General features: G+C 48.7%; 1 protein-coding gene and 1 long non-coding RNA gene across 5 annotated transcripts in view; one reads left to right on the forward strand and one right to left on the reverse strand.

The window, feature by feature from the left end:
- The first annotated feature begins 48 nt into the window (after window positions 1-48).
- Window positions 49-3,792, forward strand: LOC116581281. The gene is made up of 3 exons (XR_004281982.1): window positions 49-230; window positions 1,715-1,925; window positions 2,939-3,792. It is a non-coding gene; the product is annotated as an uncharacterized LOC116581281 (long non-coding RNA).
- Window positions 3,793-5,257: 1,465 nt separating this feature from the next.
- RABGEF1 (RAB guanine nucleotide exchange factor 1) overlaps window positions 5,258-21,484 on the reverse strand; it is a 53,961-nt gene continuing 37,734 nt past the window's right edge. For 3 of the 4 annotated variants that reach the window (XM_032328380.1, XM_032328377.1, XM_032328379.1), the window contains exons 5-9: window positions 15,960-16,041; window positions 14,875-15,007; window positions 13,389-13,480; window positions 9,008-9,264; window positions 5,814-6,212 (exon numbers count right to left, since the gene is read on the reverse strand). In XM_032328380.1, the coding sequence (XP_032184271.1) occupies window positions 5,814-6,212; window positions 9,008-9,264; window positions 13,389-13,480; window positions 14,875-15,007; window positions 15,960-16,041 (963 nt within the window). Of the gene's footprint in view, window positions 6,213-9,007; window positions 9,265-13,388; window positions 13,481-14,874; window positions 15,008-15,959; window positions 16,042-21,484 lie in introns of all 4 variants that reach the window. The other variant, XM_032328378.1, reaches the window with a different exon arrangement.

The following is a 21,484-nucleotide window of genomic DNA, read 5'->3' on the forward strand; positions in this document are numbered from 1 at the left end:
GCGCCAGAGACCACGCCCCCGTCGGGTCACGTGGCGGGGGCTTGCGTGCGTCCCGACGTGGAGCGCGCGCCTGCCTTTCCCGCGCGTGGGCGTGAGCGCGTGTGCCCGCGTGTGCCCTGGAGGCGCGCGGCAGCGACGGTGTCATTCCGGGGAGCCCAGGGCGCCCGGCGGTGGACCCGGGGAGACTGCGGAGGACCAGGTGCCCGCAGCCCAACGGGAAACACGCTTTCGTGTGTGTTTAACGATTTTGTGTATTTTTCCGACAGAGGGGCGGGGGGCGGGGAGCAGGCTCCCGGCGCGGGGCTCGATCCCACGACCCCGAGAGCAGGACCCGAGCGGAAGGCAGAGGCGTAGCCCGCTGACACCCGGGCGCCCCGCTACGTTCACTTTCTAAGTTTCAGCCTATTTTCGGTCTGTTACTCTCAGATTGGATGATTCCCGTTGATCTGTCTCCAGTGCCCAGATGCCCTCCTGATATTTCCCTTCTAATGTGATCGCCATCAGTGATATTTTTTTCTTTTCAAAGTTCAGTGATTGTAGTGTTCAGTTCTAACACTTTTTTGTTCTTTCCTGTTTCTTTGTCTTGCTTTTTCTTTCTACTTTTTCGTTGTTTTCAGGCATGTTCATCTTTGCTCATCAATGCATTCTTAGGATGGAGTCTTAAAATTTCTCATTAGATAATTCCAACATACGTGTCATCTTGCCTAGAAGTGGGTCGAGCAGCCATCCTTGTCCTGCCCCTGGTCTGAAAGGAAGAGCTTTCAGTCTTTCACCATTGAGTATGGCTTTGGGTTTTCATATCAACCTTTTGTTATGCTGTGGTTTCCTTCTGTTCTTAGTTTACTGGTTTTTTCTCCAAGGGTATTAAATTTTGTTAAAGGCTTTTTCTGCTTCAGTTGAGATGACTGTATGTATGTATTGCATCGACTGGTTTTATATGTTGAACCATTTTTGCATTCCAGGAATCAGTCCTACTTGGTCATGGTGTATAATCCTTTTAATGCGTTGTTGAACTTAGTTTGCTAATATTTTGTTGAGAATTTTTGCGTCTGTAGTCACCAGGGAAATTGGTCTGTAGATTTTTCATAGTGTCCTTAACTCACTTTGGTATCAAGGTAATGCCGCTCTCTTAAGAAGTATTCCCTCTTAGGGGCGCCTGGGTGGCTCAGTGGGTTCAAGCCTCTGCCTTTGGCTCAGGTCATGATCCCAGGGTTCTGGGATCAAGTCCTGTGTCGGGCTCTCTGCTCAGCAGGGAGCCTGCTTCCTCCTCTCTCTCTCCCTACTTGTGATCTCTGTCAAATAAAAAAATCTTTAAAAAAAAAAAAAGTATTCCCTCTTTGATGTTTTAGAAGAGCTTGAAGAGGCATAACTTAGTTCCTTAAATGGTAGAATTCAGCAGTGAAGCCATCTGGTTCTGGGCTAAAAGACTGAGATTTAAAATTGCATTTCCACCCCTACAGTTACTAGCTGTCATTTTACTGGGAGGAAGGCTTTCCCTCCATCATCTGGGTTCCAGTTCCAGTTCTTCCTCCAAATGTGTTGGTATAATGGTAACCTACAATATGTGCAGGTTTTAAAAATCTATTCGATGTTTTTCACAATTACTCTTCATAGTTTTTTATTCAAACTGTCCCCAAATAGGCCCGTGAGAACCCTTCAAGCTGAATCCTGTGCCCATTAGCCTTAAAGTAATTTCTCACTTTCTTGCTTTCAGACCAAAAAGATGTATTTTCCACCTTGATTCAGCCTTTTCTGCATGGAGCATGCTGGACAAACCCAGCCCTGAACTGGCCAAGATGCAGCTCTCAGATAGCGAACCATCTGTTGCACATCATGTCCTGGTCCAGCGCCCCAAGTGAGCACACCCAGCACTGACCATTCCTGAGTGCCCAGGCCGTGGCTAGAGTGGTCATACGCTGGCAGGGGTAAGACCAAGAGCTCATTCTTGGAGGTGGTCAGAAGCGAGACTGTGAAAGAGCTCTGAGCGTCACTGTGCGTGATCCATTGTCCCATCGAACTTCACTTCAAAACACAAATTCAATGACAGGGGCACCTGGGTGGCTCAGTCGGTTAAGCAGCTACCTTCGGCTCAGGTCATGGTCTCAGGGTCCTGGGATCGAGCCCCGCATTGGGCTCCCTGCTCAGTGGAGAGCCTGCTTCTCCCTCTGCCTCTGCCTGCTGCTCTGTCAAATAAATAAACTAAAAAACAAAAAACAAAACCCCCACCAAATTCAATGATAAAATTATTAAGAATTTCCAAGATGGCAGGGAGCCTCGGTGGTTCAGTTGGTAAGTGTGTGCCTTCCGCTCAGGTCATGATCCCAGGTCCCTGGGATCAAGCCTTGCATCAGGCTTCCCACTTCTCCCTCTTCCTCTGCCTCTCCCCCTGCTCGTGCTCTCTAAGAAATACAAAAAAAAATCATAAAAAAAAAAAAAATCTTTTCTTTCTTTTTTAAAGATTTTTTATTTATTTGAGAGAGAGACAGTGAGAGAGAGCATGAGCAAGGAGAAGGTCAGAGAGAGAAGCAGACTCCCCGTGGAGCCGGGAGCCCGATGCGGGACTCGATCCCGGTCCCGGGATCACGACCCGAGCCGAAGGCAGTCGTCCAACCAACTGAGCCACCCAGGCGTCCCTAAAAAAAAAAAAATCTTAAAGAATTTCCAAGATGGCAGAGATAGAACATTACAGCCCAAGTGCAGAGAACTTGAGCTTCGGCTCTGTGTATGTCTATTTTTTTTCTCGATTTTGTATTTTTTTCCATATAAATCTTAAAAGCTCTTGCTACTTCATTTATGTTGTCATTGTGAGTAAAATTTTCCCATTATATTTGTTAAGTGGCTAGTAACAAGACACAGAAAAGTCATTTCGTGCATTTACTTTTGATGGCTTTTCCTAGCATTTTCTGTCTTACTGTTTTAGCTAAATTTAATGTTTCAGAATCAGTTCTCTTGGGATTTCTACACAGAAGAATCACCTATGACTTGAGTACTTAGCACTGCTAGTCACTGTTACAGGTCGTTTAATCCTCATGAGCCTTCGAAGCAGACACGACCATGATCCCAAGTCACAGACTAGGGATGTGACACATGAGAGACTTGCCCAAGGCCGGAGAGCTGCGATCTAGGTGGCGGCCAAAAGTCAAAACCAGCACTGCGCCTCCTCGAGTTCTCGTCCTCAGCCACCTGCTAGGACATTTCTGTATTGATTACATTCAGCTCCCTTTGCCTGGGGGGCTCCGTGCGGCAAGTGTCTACCTCCAGTTCGGGTCCTGACCCCAGGGTCCCGGGACTGAGCCCTGCGTGGGCTCCCTGCTGAGCGGGGGGGGGTCTGCTTCTCTCTCTCCCTCCTTCCCCCTCCACTCCTCCCTCTCTCGTGCTCTCAAACAAAATCTTTTAAAAAATAAATAAGATTAAGTCCATGTTTACGTCTGTTTGAAGACTGAGTAGCTGGGGTGAAACTTCGAGAACAATGTAAATAATAGTGACAGCAAACATCCTTCTCTTGTTCTTAATTTTAACACGAATGTCTGCGATGTTTCCTTTCTGGAACGGTAATGGTGATGATGGTTCTTCAACAGGAAAACTTTGTAACGTGAGAGTATCAGTAATGGCATTGTCCTAAGACAACTAAAAATCACTCTGTTTGGAAGAGGGATGGATCATGAAACCTTACTAGTACGGACTTCTGTTCTAAGGTTTATTCTGGTTACGCTTATGTACATAAAACAGCAACGGTTCTTGTTGAGGAGACACACACTATGGCCGTAGTGTTGAAGTGGACCCAAGAGAAACAGAAGCTTCCCGAAGGCAGGAGTTCCCATCTACAGAATCCAACTGACAGGAGACGGACAAAGAAATCAATGCAACAGCTTACTTGAACAACAGTGAGAAATCGAGAGGAGACAGCTTTTGTGGGAGGCCGATATGCACATTTTATTTAACAAACAGAGGGTACTGTATTCCCAGGAGAGTGAAGAGTGTGTATACCTGGATTAGCACCTAGAAAGTACATAGAAAAGAACAACGGGAAAGGGCAGCGCCTTCTATGGAGGTCAGTGGGGCGCGGGTTTCTAAGTGCAGATCCTCAATGGCCCGTCGCAGTGACTCGCCGCACTTCCCGTGAGCGCGGTGACAGGTGACTCAGGTCACTGTTCACGTCTTCAGTGCGTTACGACAACAGGTGTGTCGACCCGATGGACCTTATGTGTAAATTTAAGGAAAGGATAAAAAGTTGTATATTTACCCTAGTTTTATTCCAAAATTATTGCACTACAGATCTGTGGTACACTACCAGGAAGATATTGGGAAAGCAAAGAAACCTTAACTGCTTGTGATGTGACCTCGTTTCAGAATGGGGCCCTGGGCAGGATGCACAGTTGCACAGTTTCACAGGTCCACTGGTCATCTGTAGAAATCACTGACTCGGGGGAGGACCACACATGGCATACTTAGGTGATGAAGGGTTCCGTTAGGGTTAGAAAAGGTTCCACAGTGCCAGTGGCTGAAGAACCTCCATGACTATCAGTTAACTGTTCTGTGCATTTAATGCAATATTCTTTGGTTACACTGTATTAACCACCAGCAGGAGAACTTCCTCACGTATGGAACAGATGAGTTGTTCCTAACTGGGGGCGATTTTGCCACCCCACTCCAACCTGGAAACGTGGCAATGTCTGGAGATAATTTTGCACAACGGTGGGGGGTGCCACCTGTGTCTAGTGGGTCAGAAGCCAGGAATATTGCTAAACACCCTACAATGCACAGGGAAGCGCCCAGAAAAGATCCTCCGGCCCCAGATGTCCGTAGTACTGAGGTGGAAAAACCCTGGAAGAGGTTTACAGGACGTGTGTCCGGGTTGTCCACCAAGTCAAACGCTGCTACGGAGGCAGAAAGGCAGCTGTGCGCGTCAGAGCTCGGAGGGATCCCCCACCGCTCTCCGCAGGGCAGTCCTGTTCACGCCTGTCGTCCGGTCCAGACCCAGGACCAGCTCCTTCAAAAGAACTCGATAAATATTTCCTGAATGAGTAGAAGAAAAAGATGCAAGAAGCACAGTTCAAACTCTTCAAATGACCCTGAACAGCAACTTCATGGGACCTAAAAACTACTCTGAACCTCAATGGCGTCACAGTCTCTGACTGTACGGAGGCCAGGTCGGGGCTGACGTACTGCTGAAGATGGAGCCGAGGCTGCAGGGGAGTCTGTCTAAGCACTTCTGGACTCACTGAGGTGGGCACACCGAACAGAACAGAGTTAAAGGTGAACAGTCAATATACTTCATTTTGAACTAAACAAATTAACACATGAAATGCCATGCACAGCAGACACCATTCCTTTTTTTGTTTTTACATATTTACAATTTTACATATTTACTTATCAATATATCTTCTATCTTTACAATTATAAAATATTTCAAACTGTAGAAGAGTGGTACCATTGAATTCCCTTCAACATACATTTGTAGCATTCATTTGTTTTATCCTTTAAAGGCAATTATTTACCCAAATCCAAACCACAGTGAATGCCACAGAGGAAGCACTTGGGAAAATCATGGAGAAAAAAGAGGTTTAGACAAAACTTGCACATAAACCTTAAATGAATCTATTTCCATAACTCAAATAAATAGTATTTTATTATTTACTAAGCTTCCCCTGCCAGGAAAAACAAACAAACAAAACAAAGAAAACAATCCCCACAAACTGTACCTTTAAAAATGCTGACACGAAGCGATTAAGTTACTGTCTAGCTCCCAACCACCTGCAGGAAGGACTCGCTACAAGTTAGGCTCAAATAAATACCACCCACGTGCGCCCCCGTCATCCTGCATACACCTGAGGTTGCAGCGGCGGAGGAAGTTTATCATTTTCAACATTTTCCGAGTCAATAGCTGCTAAAGGCTGATTCGGGGGCTTGATTTCAAGGGGATATTTCTCCACAATGTCTTGAACCTCTTTAGCGACCCCATCTGTCCACTGTATGAGATCTTTCTCCAGTTTCCTGGCTTCACTCATGATCCTTTCTTGCCGTTCATTCAACTGAGACAGAAGATCCAAGTTCTTGTACATTTGCTTGACCCCCAGGCAAGCGTCAGGAGACCAGTTCTCAGATTCCTGCTTCCGGGGAGAAGTCTGGCCAGACATGTATCGATCAAAATCTTCCTGACTTAAATTCAAAGACTGAGCATCCAGCTTCTCGATGAAAGCCACAGCACAGCACTGAGAAACAAACAAGCCCGAGAACGTTATTTACTCCGGTCGCCCAAGAAAGACTCAGATTCTCAAATATGTATTTTTAAATCCTTTCACTGTGGTGCATTTAAAACAGAATCAAAAGGACACACAAGAGTCTAACGACTCCCCAGGGACTTCAGCTTCAAAAATTACAACTCAGGGCCAATCACGTTTCCTTTATAGTCCCACTTGAAATGATACATTTCCTTCTTTAAAAAAAAAAAGTCAGGGCGCCCGGGTGGCTCAGTGGGTTAGGCCTCTGCCTTCAGCTCAGGTCATGATCTCAGGATCCTGGGATCGAGCCCCGCATCGGGCTCTCTGCTTAGCGGGGAGCCTGCTTCCTCCTCTCTCTCTGCCTGCCTCTCTGCCTACTTGTGATCTCTGTCAAATAAATAAATAAAATCTTTAAAAAAAAAAAAGTAATTTTGCCAATTCTCACTGGGTCTGTCAGAAATTCATTCCTTCCCTTGGGTTTCAAAGGTCCAGGGGTCTTATACAGCGTGAAATGCTAGAGCAGGCACCTTCAGGGTCTGTCCCACACTGGCTACCACAGAGCTTCCGTGGACAAAACCGAAACAATTCCTCAGACCCGAGGCTCCCTGCTTCCCTGCTGCGCCGCAGGGCAGAAGAATCGTGCTGGGGCCGGGAGCTATAGGGCCCTGTGTCCCAGGAACCTGCCCCACAAAGCCGTTCCCTTCCGAGGTTGAGCCAGTCTCATAGCGTTCCCTCAGGGCACAGCAGCGGCCTCCGATTCGGACGGCTGTGGCACACAGGCCTCCAGGCCTCAAAGGGCCTTTGGTCCTTTCACATCAAATGTTTAGAAGAATAAGCTTTGAAATCAGGCAACCTGAGCTGTCCCCTGTCAAGTGACAGTCCAAGAGTCTATGAGCCTACGCGAGTCTCCCCACGCCCTGACGTCCGTGTGTCCATTAGACGGGGAGGCACGGGTACTAGTGCCACACGCGGGAACAGCGGACATTAGAAAAGAGAAAACCACCGGCCGCTCGGGAAGCTGTGAGTCTTGGAAACTAAACGTGGGCTGGATGAAACGGCTGGAAGCGGGGTCAGTGCGAGGGCAAAGCAGGGGCCACAAGCCTGTGTGTCGTGCGCCGGTGACAGCTGCGCCGGTCCGGGGAGAGGAGCCACGGAGGACAGAACCCTGGGGAGTGACACCATTCAAGGGGAAGCAGAGGACACAGACAAGGAAGGAGCGGAACCGTGAAACTCTAAAGACCTAGAAGCTGCAGAACGAGGAGCTCCCAAGGGCGGTAAGGGCGTAGGATGCACAGCGGGAGCTGTCGTGGGTCTGACAACCTGCGGACTCTCCCCCGGAGCCACAGCGGAAGCCAGACTCTGACCCAGACGAGAGGAGGATGAGAAAGAAGGTTCCGGCCCTGGGAAGCGGCAGGAAGAAGCGGACCGGCAGCCTCCGCTGCTGACCACAAGGGCTACACCTCCCGGTCCCGCTCGTCGCTTCTACCACCGGCCACGTGTCCGTCTCCAACTTCTCTGAGATCTTCAGACTGTCTGAGGTTCCCCAGAGTAAGAACTAAACCCACAAGGCTCCTCTGCAGCAGTCAACAGCACTTGCGTAAAAAAATGGGTACTCGGCCACCTACCCTTCTGGCGGGGTGTAGTTCAAATACTGACGTGTCTGGAAGAATGACAAATACTGCAAATAACAGCTCGAGCAGCATTTTGGAAAAAAGCGTTCCTGGGATGGGCTGGCTGGGAGACGGGCGTTCAGGAGGCACCTGCCGTAAGCACGGGGCGCCGTCTCGACGTGAGGACTCGCTACGCTCTGCTCTGAGTCCAGCTTTGTTACCCTGTATGCTCACCAACCGGAGTTTAAATAAGAACCTGCAACAGGAAGAGCCTCCCGAGTCGAGCAGCTGAACCCCGCGGCTGAGGGTGGCGAGGGACGGGGCAGCACCAGGTTTTGAGGGACCCGGAGCTTATACACTTTTGGGAACCCACTTAAAGGAAAACACGACACAGAACAGGTACAAAGCTGAGTACGTATTTGGGATGTAAGAATAAATCACAACAGCTTTCTGGAAGCCTTGAAGATTCATGTACCGTCTTTTTAGGCAATTTACTAGAATTTACTGGAAACACTTCCCTAAGCAACCTGGCTTCCTCTCCGTATTCTCCTGTACGGCTTCCAACACAGGAAGGAAAGCGTTTAAGGTGTTTTGAGGCTCAAGTTCATTAGCAAACCTACTCTAAAGTAAACAACAGACGAGTTCAGTGGTCAGGAGAAGCGCTCTGCCTTATGACTCAGACACGCGCTCTTGGGCACTGTCTCACCAAGAATCAACGAGCACGACCAACAATACTTGAAAATCATCTCACATCCTCTAAACCAAGCTTTTTAAAATCTCGGTATTCAATTCTAAGAGATCACTTACAAAAATAAAGCAAAAAATAATTCCTAGGTTTTTTAATAAATCAAAATCCATGATCTGACTCATTCATGGTTAAACAACCCAACTGAGCGAGTGGCCCTTCTATTGGGACCCGGGGCGGGACGGCCGCGCAGCACAGACGCTCCCCCGCATGGCCATGTGCTAGCCAGCAGAGGATCGCAGTCTCCGGCCGAGGAGTGGAGGTGCGGTGTCTGCATGGCACGGTCCCGTGAGCTCTGGGACACCAAGCAAGCATCCTCAGCTGTGCCGACGCAGTGGCACGGAACCGTCCCAGGCCCGCAGCACCCTGTCACATCCCTGAAATCAGCACCTCGGTGATCTTCGCTGTAACCCCCGGAGCGTGAGGCTTACCAGGTTGGTGAAGTAGTAGCCATCCTCGCCGGTCATCAGCCGGCTGGGGTTGCAGAAGCGGGTGATGTACTGGATGTTGGACTGGAGGCGCGGGGGGTTGCCCTTCAAGACGATGTAGATGAGGGTCGGTAGGAAGTCGTCGGCCGAGGCCGGCTCATTCCTGGTGATCTTGATGGCGTTGAAGATGTGCTTGCTGCAGCGGGTGATGCAGGCCAGCTTGTCCCGCGGCACCCGCTGCGAGTCCATCTCGATGATATCTGCGCAGTGGGAAGACACGGCTTCCGGTGAGGACATACGTCCACGCGGCACCGGAATCAGCACTTTCTAACCGAGCAGCGTGCGGAGGCCTCGCGGAGCCGCCTCCGCCAGGTCCGTCAGTGCCCGAAAACGGACCGCGGACCCCGTGAGCTCAGCTCGTCCTTTCAGGACGCCCGGCCACAAAGCGGACGCTACATGCGCTACTTCTTTGCCCCCCAAGCCCACTGCTTTTCCGTCCCCAGACTGGGCAAGGGATACAGTTGTGAGGAAGGCAACTGAGGTTCAGAGAAGCCTGGTGATTTGCCCAAATCATACAGACAGCAAGGGACGGAGGGGGGTTTTGAAACCAAGTCTGCCGGATTCTGAAACCCACGCTCTTAACCACGGTGGAAGCTGCTGGTGAGCTCTCGGGAGGATTCGAGTCTTTCTCCTGCTTCTGCTCCTCTGCCACCCTGGGAACCGTGCAGAACGCACGCTGCTCTTTAGAAAGGCGGGGACGACACAGCATCGCTGCACCAGACATCAGCTGCCGAAGCCCCAGGCGGGTCGGTCTACAGGACGTGCCCATCCCCCCGGCCAGAAGCCACCAGGGCCCCTCACCAACATTCAGAGCCCAGCGGCCCGCCCCGGGTGAGCGAGGACACACCTTCCGTCTCACACGCACCACTCACTTCCCTCAGAGAAAAATCACTTCACCGTCCCTAACCCCCTAAGTGCCAGGCTCTTATGCACCGTCCTGTGTCGCCAGGACAAGGATTCCGTGAGGAACAGGAGTCAGCCCCGGGGACACGGTGCAAGGGAAGGGGGAGGGCGCCCTCGGACGTGCACTGCTGCCTGCCCACTGCAGCCTGTGGAAGAAATAGCGGGGCAGGCTCCTCTGACAGCAGTAGCTGCCCACAGCGGGAACCGAAGTTTCCAGTTTGTGGGGGGCGGGATGGCGGTGCGCATCAGGGTTCCTTCTGCTCCCAGCTCCATCCCTGCGGTCGGCTCCCGGGGGAGCCCTCACAGGACCACCCGCAGAAGGGGAGCGTGTGGCGGGCAGAGCCACTGGGCCGTGCGGAGGCTGAGTTCTAACTCAGTGATGGGGGCGCCTGGGTGGCTCAGTGGGGTAAAGCCTCTGCCTTCAGCTCAGGTCATGATCTCAGGGTCCCGGGATCGAGCCCCGCATCGGGCTCTCTGCTCAGAAGGGAGCCTGCTTCCTCCTCTCTCTCTGCCTGCCTCTCTGCCTACTCCTGATCTCTGTCAAATGAATAAATAAAATCTTTAAAAAAAAAAACCTTACTGATGCTTTCATTCCCCGAACTCACGAGTCTACTGCGTGGTCTTCCTTATTTTATAGTTTGGTTCCTTTAGTCTTTTAATTATGGGCTGTAATTACTGTTAATATGTCTCAGTCTGTTTTCTCTGAGTAGAACATACCACAAGAGCGACTCGGGGGAAGACCTTTTTAAACCAATTTCACTACTTTCATTTATGCTATTTAGCTTCCTACCTTTTATTACTGGTTTTTACTCTTAGTTTAAACTTTTAGCCAATCTCTCATTAATGTTTATTCTTTACGTATTAAAGTGAATAAAAAAAGAATCACTTTTTCTCTGGCAGCATGTGTAGCTGCCAGTGCCAGGAGGGAGTCCAAGAGTGTGGAACGGAAGAGAAGGGAAGGAAGCCCAGAATGAAGCGGGGGGTGGTGTGCAGATTGCTCCCACACCCTGTCCTGTGGCCAAGCTTCCCCTTGCTAGCACCCTTCAAGACTGAAAGAAGATTCTGGGGGATGCTGCTGGGCCCCCACCACGTGTAGTGAGCTCTGTGACCTGCACTGCCCTAAAGCCCAACTGAGGGGGTCCGGGAGGAAACAACAGAACAGGAGATTCCCCCTGGTGTTAACTTCTTCCACTGAATGATTTCCCACCCCGGTCTGCCTGCGGTCACGTCACCGTCCTCAGATAACGGCTGTGCGTCTGCTGCCCCGGGCTTTTACGGTGGGCAGGACGCGAGCTGGGCTGCGTGTGGTCCTGCATCTGGTACAAGTCCAGGTTTAGCTTTAGCGAGTTCTGAAGACAAAGCAGGCTAGCCCTCTAAGTCATGACTTCTCCACCTTGGCACCAACGACAGTCTGGACTGGATCATCTCTTCTGGGAGTGGACTGTCCGGTCCTGCAGGATGTTTAACAGTATCCCCGGCCTGCACCTCCTGGACGACAGATGTCCAGTGAGATGGAAAATGCCTCATTCAGTGTATTTATCCCCAAACTGCCAGTGCTCAGCAGCAGCACATGGGATGATTCTGAGAAATTTAGCTGGTGTCTCTGTTTTGAAGACCAGGGTTAGACACCGTCCTCCGTGTTTGTTCCTGTACTTGGGCTAACACCTGGAGATTAGGAAAAAGCGCTCACACAGCCTGTGGCCCTCGCAGAATGTGTATGCACTCGGACTGGCAAGATAGAGGGGCTAAGATGAGAAAAAGTAAGGAGGCTTTTAAAATTCTGTGGCCAAATTTCTACTATCAACACATCTCTTCAAACTCCAACTCAGAGGCCTTGAGATGAGTCTCCCCTCAAATTCTATTAACAAACTGTTGAAATGCTGAAGTCCTTTCAGTTCTATTTTTAAGCAAACAATGGTCTGGCTTTTGTAGTTTCTGGTTTTACAAGGTCTAACCCTATGGCACTTCAGGAAAGAGTCCCGGGCACAAATTCCTATGAAGTACTTTAAACATAAACCAGCTGGTCTTGAACTTGGCAAGAGTCTTTGGAAAAAAACACAAATACGAGGCCTACATCCAGGCTTCTCACCTTCAGTCTCTTATGATGTTCCCTGAGCAAAAGGTGGGAGCGGGAGTGGGCCTGGACCCAAAGGAGACAATTCATGAAACCTACAACACAGCCTTGGAGAAAAGCTCTGAGTGACAGAGAACAGTAATTAGCTAGGCCAGTGAGACTCTGCAAGCAAGTGGAATTAAAATCATTCACTCAGAAAATAATTCATTTAAAAACAGGAGTTGAAAAGCAAAGCTATACAAAGAGAAGCAGAACCCGAGAGAACAGAAGAATCATGTTAGGAGCAGATGACCCAGTCCCTAGTGGGGCTGTTTTGGGGAGAGCCCTGCTCCCTTTCCTACCTCGAGAGTATCTTAAGCAAATCCCCATTTCTTCCTGTCACATGAGTCTCTAGTTCTTAGAACCAAAGGAACCTACTTAATGGCTTGCCCCAGGCCACGGCTAACAGCAGCTAACTTTCTCTCCCAGCAGAGTTCCGCTAACGGCTCTAACTAGGGAAGTCTTTCCAACTCTTCTTAATTAAGAAGTATCTGGGTGTCTTCTCCATACGGCGGAATTTGTTTTGGTTCTTCTTTTTTTCTAAACTTCCATGGTATACTTCTGCTGGGCTATTCCTCTGAGCAAGAAACAGAAACCTTATCAGAGGCCGGGACCTGTCCTGGATGGTGGCGCCGCATCAGGGTCCTTCATTTCCACACTGAACCAACCAGGACAGTCATCCAAAGCACACCTCTGACTAACAACCCGTCCGAGACCTCACTTCAGTGTGTGACCGTAGCGCGGGGGTTACCTTCGCCCATCAATTTCCTTCCTCCCTCCAGAATTGTTCTAAATATGTAAATGCAACAGGGTTCTCAGAAATTCTCCCTAGCTGGGGTGCCTGGGTGGTTCAGGGGGTTAAGCGTCTGACTCTTGACTTCGGCTCAGGTCACGGTCTCGAGCCCGGTACTGGGCTGCGCTGGGCATGGAGTCTGCTTGAGATTCTCACCCTCTTTCTGCCCCCTGCCACCCTCCCACTGCCCCAGTCACACACGCCATCTCTCACTCTAAAAAAAGAAGAAAAAAGAAAAGAAAAAAGGCAAGAAATCTGCCCTAGCTGCATCTGACCTCAGTTTGGTTCAAGGCCCACGAAATGAGAGACCTGGTCAGAGAAAGCACAGAGGAAACGTTCACCTGCTAAAACGAATGGTCCAAACTCATAAAACTAGCACACTTACAAGCGGCTTTTACCACATTTCAGTATGTCTCTGGCAGTCTACATTTTAGAAACACTTCGCTGTCTTGTATGGATTTACGTCAGCTTCAAGGGGTAAACATCCAGACAGAAAAGCTCTCCGTGTCACTGACCTGTGATTGCTTTCACCACCATATCAGACACTTCTGAAATTTCTTCATTAACAGGGACACAAAGCATCTGAGGTGTGACCCAGTGCAGGGCTCTACAAAGAGGGAGAGACAATAAAAAAAAATTCCAAGAATGGACCACAGTCATTTGTCTTGTTATTTCCTTCAGTTAAGAGAAAATATTGGGGCACCACGGACTAACGAGGCAATCCTAGGCCCGAGCATATCAGGAGCTCTGACGTTGCCCCTGAACGTAGCAGGAGCTCAGACGAAGTGACCAGAACCCTCAAATGAGGCTTCTCTCATCACAGGAAAAGCAGAAGTGATCCGAGACTGAAGATCTGAGAAGAACCCGCCGCTCCCTCTCTCCATCGTCAATGACCGTAATGTCACTGGGGCTCTACCCTCAACTCTGGAGGCAGAGCAGAACAAGTGAAGAAAGGTCACCAAGCATGAGTCGCCCCCTTTGGGATCCCTGAGTTTCCTGGTCTCCCCATCTTCACGGCAGGGATTCCGACTGACGGATGCTCCCACCCCACTCGTTAGTCCAAGGCCCACCTAGTGCCTTCGGGCTCCACGTGCCACCTTCCTAACACCAACTCCTTGCTTCTGCCGTGACACATCAAGATAGTCTACCACTCAGCAGCCCCACTGTCAAGGAACCCTCCTTGGATTCCGAGACCCCCTCCTCCAGAAGCACCTTAGCACGACCAGTCTTGGACCCATTCCCACATCTGATGGCCTATTTCCTAGAGGTTTCACTGCCACTGGTAATACAGAGCCCTGGGGCTCACTGTGCTGCCAGGGAAGACGGAGCGTTTTGGGGAGTGTCGTCAACCCAGTGTGAGCGCAAGTTGTGAGCAGAAGAACAGCTAAATAATGAGTGACAGCGAGGAGGAACAGTGGCGCCTACCGCCTTCGTGTGGGTACTCACAGCTTCTTGCCTGACAAGACAGTATAATGAAATGAGAAAAGAATGACATTTCCCCCCGTTCCTTGGAAATTCTGGAGATCTGAAACAATCGGAAACATCAGATCTGCTTCCTTTCTAAAGCTGCTTGGAGTCAGACGGATAAGCAAGCACGTGTTTTCGGGTGTTCCGTCCTACAGTCTACCAGATGCTTTTCCTCTGACACCCCGAAGCCACGGAGATGCTACGGATGGTGGGTACCTTGGCTGTTGGTCGCTGTCAAGGCCTGAAATCCAAGTGTGTCCCCTGCTGGCAGGCAGTACGTACGAGACAGAGGAAGCAACCGGCTACCTGATCCTGTTCTGAAATCCAAGTGTGTCCCCTGCTGGCAGGCAGTACGTACGAGACAGAGGAAACAACCGGCTACCTGATCCTGTTCTGAAATCCAAGTGTGTCCCCTGCTGGCAGGCAGTACGTACGAGACAGAGGAAGCAACCCGCTACCTGATCCTGTTCTGAAATCCAAGTGTGTCCCCTGCTGGCAGGCAGTACGTACGAGACAGAGGAAGCAACCCGCTACCTGATCCTCTTCTGAATAGCGAGATCCTTCTTCTCGTCATCGGTGGTCTCTGGACAGAACACGTACTTATAGAGACGAGTCATGATGTACTTTTCGATCTGATCCATTATCTTCTCAACTCTTTCGGGAGGCACTGGAATATCCAAACGGACATAAAAGCTCAAGGGAAGGGCGACGGGTGAAAGAAAGAGAGGTCTGCACAGCCTTCCCTTTCCCTGTGCGGCAGAAAGCGAACTTCCACTTTCCTGAGGTTTACTGTACAACCTTGGAGAGCTCTTAGAGATGCGCCGTGGGGCTTATTTCTCAGACAGACATGCTACGTATATCCTAAAACCCAACACCAATGGAAGACAAATTCAAGAAAATGTACTAAAAACCTAAGCTCTAAAATATTTACAAAAAAACCGGGACGCCTGGGTGGCTCAGTTGGTTAAGCAGCTGCCTTCGGCTCAGGTCATGATCCCGGCGTCCTGGGATCGAGTCCCACGTCGGGCTCCTTGCTCAGCAGGGAGCCTGCTTCTCCCTCTGCCTCTGCCTGCCACTCCGTCTGCCTGTGCTTACTCTCTCCCCACCTCTCTCTCTGATAAATAAATAAAATCTTAAAAAAAAAAAAAAAAAAAAAAAAAATTTAAAAAAAAAAAAATAAATAAAATAAAATATTTACAAAAAAATAAATAAAATAAAAATCTAAGCTCTAAGTCAGTGATTCTCAAATTTTTTCCATCCCTCCAGCCATCTGAGGAATGTATCACCATGAAAAATGACTCACCAAAATGGTGATTCCAAGATGGGCATTTCGTGTAGAAGCCTCCTTCGGGGTTTTAACGGACTCTACCCCTACCCCAACAGGATGATTAAACAACGTTTAATAAACTACCCAACTGCTGTAATCACTTTGGAGTGACACTGGTGGCATTCAAAGGCCCTCTCAGGACAAGACCAGCCACCAGCATGTCGGTGGAGCTGTTTACAGGACGGAGCTGGCAAACCAGTCAGGCCATCAGAAAGAGAGAAAGCTCTAACAGAGCAGTCAGACTCTGTACAATTACCAGCAATCCCTTTACAGCTGGCGAACAGAGCATTACCTTTTCCACGAGTCTGCATTCTTTCAGCCACATTTTGGTAAAAATCTTGAGTACACTCTGACTGTTCCTCAATGCTTAGATCCTGAAAACAAAGGGACAAAGAGGCTGTTGGTAGCTCAAGAAAGATCATGCGTAAAGCTCTCAGTTTTACGAAGTTTCCAGAACCCACTCCGTAACTGATGTAATCTCGAAAGTACCTACCAATTATACCAACTCTGCAGAGGAGAAAACCCCAATACTTACAACTCCCATGACCTCATACTTCTGTGTGTGTGTGTGTGTGTGTACATAATATGTATTCACAGATAAGTACATTTTTCTTACATGGGTATAATGCACATCCTTGATAATGTACACATTTATGTACATTTCGATTTATCGGGTCCACGTAGTCCTTGCTGGGGGCTTTCTCACACCCCTTGTGTTAGGTGAATTACTGAACCCGTCTACCCTGTGCCTCCGAGTTCCTTCTCTTTCTCACTACCATGTACGGCAGCATAAGTGGACTATCTCTCTGGGGTTATTTCTTGGTGATGCATATTCAAGAGTGACACTAAGAGTTTAGTAAATATGAACTTTATGGCTCTCAGTATCTGCTGCTAGATGCGATCCTCGGAAACGCCAGTGTCCGGCCGTTAGCCACACGAGTGTTGATTTCTCTACAGCCTCTACGCCACTGAGCTTCATAATTTCCCTTTGGGTTTACTGGTTATATACATACAATATGTGTATTTATTCCCTATTTTCTCCTAAAGAGTACGATCTACACAAAATGCCAACACAGTTCAGCACAGTTAACTAGATGAAAACAAAACACGGCGAGACCAGAGCATGGAGCTGGGAGCAACAGAGAAGCACCGTCCTCGAAGATATGGAGGTAGAGTCAGCCCAGGCATCGGCCTCCAACATGGTCTAGCAACCATCACTAAGACAAAACCGGTCCCGTAACTGGGGGTCCGAAATGTAAAAGTAAACTAACTCTTCAGATGAAATTCTAACACCAAACCCAGAAATTTCTCCCAAGGCTTTTCTTAAAGAAGTCACTGCAGAAGGGCACGACTGGGGCCCGGGACAAATCCCACAGGGCTGAGTCTTGGACAGCCGCGTGCAGGGCGGGGAAAGCAACCAGCGAGGGCTTGGGGAGAAGCTCTGGGGAGAGCGCGCAGACCCAGCTGCCCCAGCTTAAATCCCAAAGTATGGGGCGCCTGGGTGGCTCAGTGTTTAGCCTCTATCTTCAGCTCGGGTCATGATCTCAGGGTCCTGGGATTAAGCCCCGCATCGGGCTCTCTGCTCGGCAGGGAGCCTGCTTCCTCCTCTCTCTGCCTGCCTCTCTGCCTACTTGTGATCTCTCTCTGTCAAATAAAATCTTAAAAAAAAAAAAAAAATCCCAAAGTATGCCATGGGGTCCAGACCATCCCCTGCTGCCTTTACAGTGTCTGTCCCCCCCCCCCCATCTTTGCCCGGTTTGGGCTCTCGTCACCCCTCATCTCGAGCAGAGCTGCTCTCCCCAACCCTGACCTCACTTTCCAATCTGTCCTACACACCAGGCCCACTGGTCACCTCGGATTCAGACCAGGGCACGACAATTGGATCAGCAGCGGAGCACCGAGGGCATCTGTCCATCCATCCGTCCGGGGGATGGTGCCTCAGTCTGCGCCCAGCACCGCCCCCGCCCCGCTTCCTCTGCAACCGGGTCCTAAGGCTCTGCTTTAGCTGCCCGCATCTCAAGCACCACAAAGTCATTCTCTTCCTGACGCACTTCTGTTGCTCTCCGTTTTCCAAGAGCTGCCCAGGGAAGGCTCCGTTCACACCTCCCTCTTCTAAGAAGGTGTCCCTCATCTCCTCAGTCAGAGTAACTCTGCGGGTCTCACAGGGCTTGCGGAGGTCTCGGACAAGCAAGTCCTGTGCTTTCTTAACTAGTTATTTACGTAAGAGCGACCTGGTTGAATTAAGATCGATCCCTTGTCTAGTGAGAACTCAGTACTAAGTAAATTTTACACATTTTAAAATCTTAAGCTTTTCTTTATATTCACCACAATTTCCCAGTACTACTTTCCATTTTATCTTTTACTTTTCATTACACAGCTTTCAAAAAAGTTAATGCCACTAAACCTTTTAACTGGTCCTTAAGAATAATTCTTTAACAGTTCAGCTGCACCTTGAAAACTGTTCTACTCGGGTATGAGGAATCTGGGAGGCAGGGCAGGGGACTGGGAGGGAAAAATGAAACAAGATGGGATTGGGAGGGAGACAAACCATGAGAGACTCTTAATCTCACAAAGCAAACTGAGGGCTGGGGGGGTAGGGAGAGGGGGTGGGGTTATGGACACTGGGGAGGGATGTGCTATGGTGAGTGCTGTGAAGTGTGTAAGCCTGATGAGTCACAGACCTGTACCCTGCGGCAAACACTACATTATATGTTAACTTAAAAAAATACATTTTACCTTCTTTGGCGGGGGGGAACTGTTCCAAATTTCTCCACAGAAATAAGTACCTACAGTTGAAATAAATATCCTAATCTACTTTGTTAATTTACTTCTAAGTTTTCTCATGTTTAACTCTTTCTTTGGAGGAGGTGTGGGCGCAGAGCACGGAACACAGGAGGTCATCGACATACAGACCCCGTCTTCGTCAGCGGCAGGTGGTGAAGCCACACTGCCCCTCGCTACCCCAGCTGTCACGTGACTGGCTCCTGAGAAACCGAATTTATTTCTGGAATCCCTGGTTTATTTTGCTGTCCTACATTTTAATTTTTTTTTTTTAAAGATTTTATTTATTCATTTGACACAGAGAGATCACAAGTAGGCAGAGAGGCAGGCAGAGAGAGAGAGAGGAGGAAGCAGGCTCCCCGCGGAGCAGAGAACCCGATGCGGGACTCGATCCCAGGACCCCGAGACCATTACCCGAGCCGAAGGCAGCGGCCTAACCCACTGAGCCACCCAGGCGCCCCTACATTTTAATTTTTTAATCAAAATCTCACCTACTTGTTATGTCTTTCATTTTAGGAAAGTTGGCCAGATTTAGAAATCTCTTCCACCAAATTCATGCTCCCCACCCCACCTCACAAAAAGAATATATGTTTTTTGTTTCTAGAATAAATGTAACATCGTAATTTCAAGTTTTCTTACAATCCTCAGTCTTTTAATTCTTTGAGCTATGAACTAACTTTCCTTATTAGAGTGCTATTAACATTTAATGCCATTCATTGCTAGTACCTTTAAAAGCAACTATTTTTTAGTACTGTGCTCGGCTCTTTAGCTTTTATCACTGGCATGTCATATTGCAACTGAATTTTATAAATTTATCTTGTCCTGTGGCTAATTTTATGCCCCTATTAGTACACCTGGATTTTCCTGAATTTCATGAAAAGTGTATTTGCATCCACTCTGAAAGCATCTGCTGCATGACTGGAATTGCCAGCCACTGCACCAAACATAAAAAAATAAATAAAATGCTCCGAGAGCACTCAACCTGAATGGGAAGACTGAATGCCAGTAAGTAATTACAATATTCTATGAAAATTGTAAGCCAGAATGACAAAGTGCCATGGCGCATGTGGTGAATCTCTGACTCGTCTCATTCCTTCTACCTTCTACGATCTTCTCTCAACAGGCACGAGCAGAGCAGTAAGTATTCGTGTTCCGCACTACCCCGCGGGAGTGCAGAGTGACGTGACAAGCAATGCCCACGAGAAAATGTCTCCTCACGCCCTGGGTGTAAACTCCCGCAGATCCACTGCCGCTCGTCACCGAGGAGGCACGACTGGACTCGACACGCTCAGACACGCTCAGTCTGTCCGTACATGGCCTTGCTCTCTGTGCCTCTACTTCCCATAAGACTTCAAGCTTCTGTTTCCTATCAGCCCTCACTATGAGTCAGTCGATAAAATTTGTACGGTAAATTCTCTAAGCCTTAGATCACCAGACGAATATATCCATGGACCAAAACAATTTTTAAGTCCCCTGGTATTACTTCTTCAGAGAGCGAGTTTTACTACTACGCCTGGACGTCCATGTGGGTCATCAGCAGCAGCAGCTCCACGAGGAACATGTCCTTAAGAACATGTTTATAAATTCTTTTTTTTTTTTTTAAAGTTTTTTTTTTTTTTTAATTTATTTGACAGAGAGAGATCACAAGTAGGCAGAGAGGCAGGCAGAGAGAGAGAGAGAGAGAGAGAGAGGAGGAAGCAGGCTCCCTGCTGAGCAGAGAGCCCGATGTGGGACTCGATCCCAGGACCCTGAGATCATGACCTGAGCCGAAGGCAGCGGCTTAACCCACTGAGCCACCCAGGCGCCCATGTTTATGAATTCTAAATACCGTCGAATTATGGTCCTCTTCTCTGACTCTTACTTCAAATCATTCCGCAAACCTCCTCAAATCCCGTCAGCAGAGCGGGTTTCAGTCAACAGAAGGACTATCAATACGGAGTCTGTCGGAGGAGACCTCTTCACTACTAAAACTGTAAATCTCATTTTATTTTTAAGATATGGGGGATTCCCTTCGCATTTTAACAATAATGCTCTTCCTTCATGACGCTGAGATTTTGCTTTCTTTCCATTTACAAACTTCCACAACAGACTGTTTTTGCTCTTTTCCTGTACTTAGGCGCCTGAGACATGGCTACATTCCTAAGTACCGAATCTCAACGCTTAGAGCAAATTACATGGACCCTTCCGGTTACTACCAGCACTCACTTCTACTAGAAACACTGTGATGGCCTTCTGACTAGTGGCAATGAGTTTCCTGCTCCTCCCCTGCTCCACGCAACCACGGCGATTCTGTTCTATGCAGGATCTTTGTAGATCTCTCCTTCTACTGCATGACTTACAATTCATTACGGTGTTTACTTTATACTTATAACTAACTCCCCTGCCACTCTGTCCTCTTATCTCATTTTAGATTCTTTGTAGGACTTAGCCCTACAGCACTGTACTGTATTACAAATCTGTTTATTCTCTTTTCTCCACTAAAATGTGAGCTCCGCAAGGGCACTGCTGACCACCATATCCTCAGTGCCCACAACAGAGCCAGGCAGAGAGCTAGTGCTCAATTAGCTGAGAGAAAGAATAAATAAATGTGACCGTCCATCATCGCCCTCCCTTTATAATACTGTAAGAACACCGGGAGACAATTCTACAAAGATCTCTTCTATTTCTGCGTATCTTGTGAGGCGAGCCCTGGACTGCCTTTGTTCTACACCATCTTTTCAAGGACAGCTATACAGAGCTATCCTCGGAAGACGGAGATCGTGCCTCCCTCAAGTAAAAGGACAGATTGTCTATTGCCCACTTTAATAAAGACAGTATTCCATGCGAGGGGAAGGTCCGGCGAGCACTCCGCCCATTATAGAAGATCCTCGTATCTAACGTTCCTCCCTGCATGCACAGGCACTACTGGTCTTTGCAGGCCCATGGGAACAAGTTGCTGCAATTGCTGATACACTCTTGATACGGCCACTGCTGTGAGTCATAAACTGGCCTTCTTTTCTGACCCGGGAGACTCATGTCTTCTGCCGCATCCACAAA

The sequence above is a fragment of the Mustela erminea genome, chromosome 20, assembly GCF_009829155.1.
Source record: "Mustela erminea isolate mMusErm1 chromosome 20, mMusErm1.Pri, whole genome shotgun sequence".
NCBI classification, from domain to species: Eukaryota; Metazoa; Chordata; class Mammalia; order Carnivora; family Mustelidae; genus Mustela; species Mustela erminea.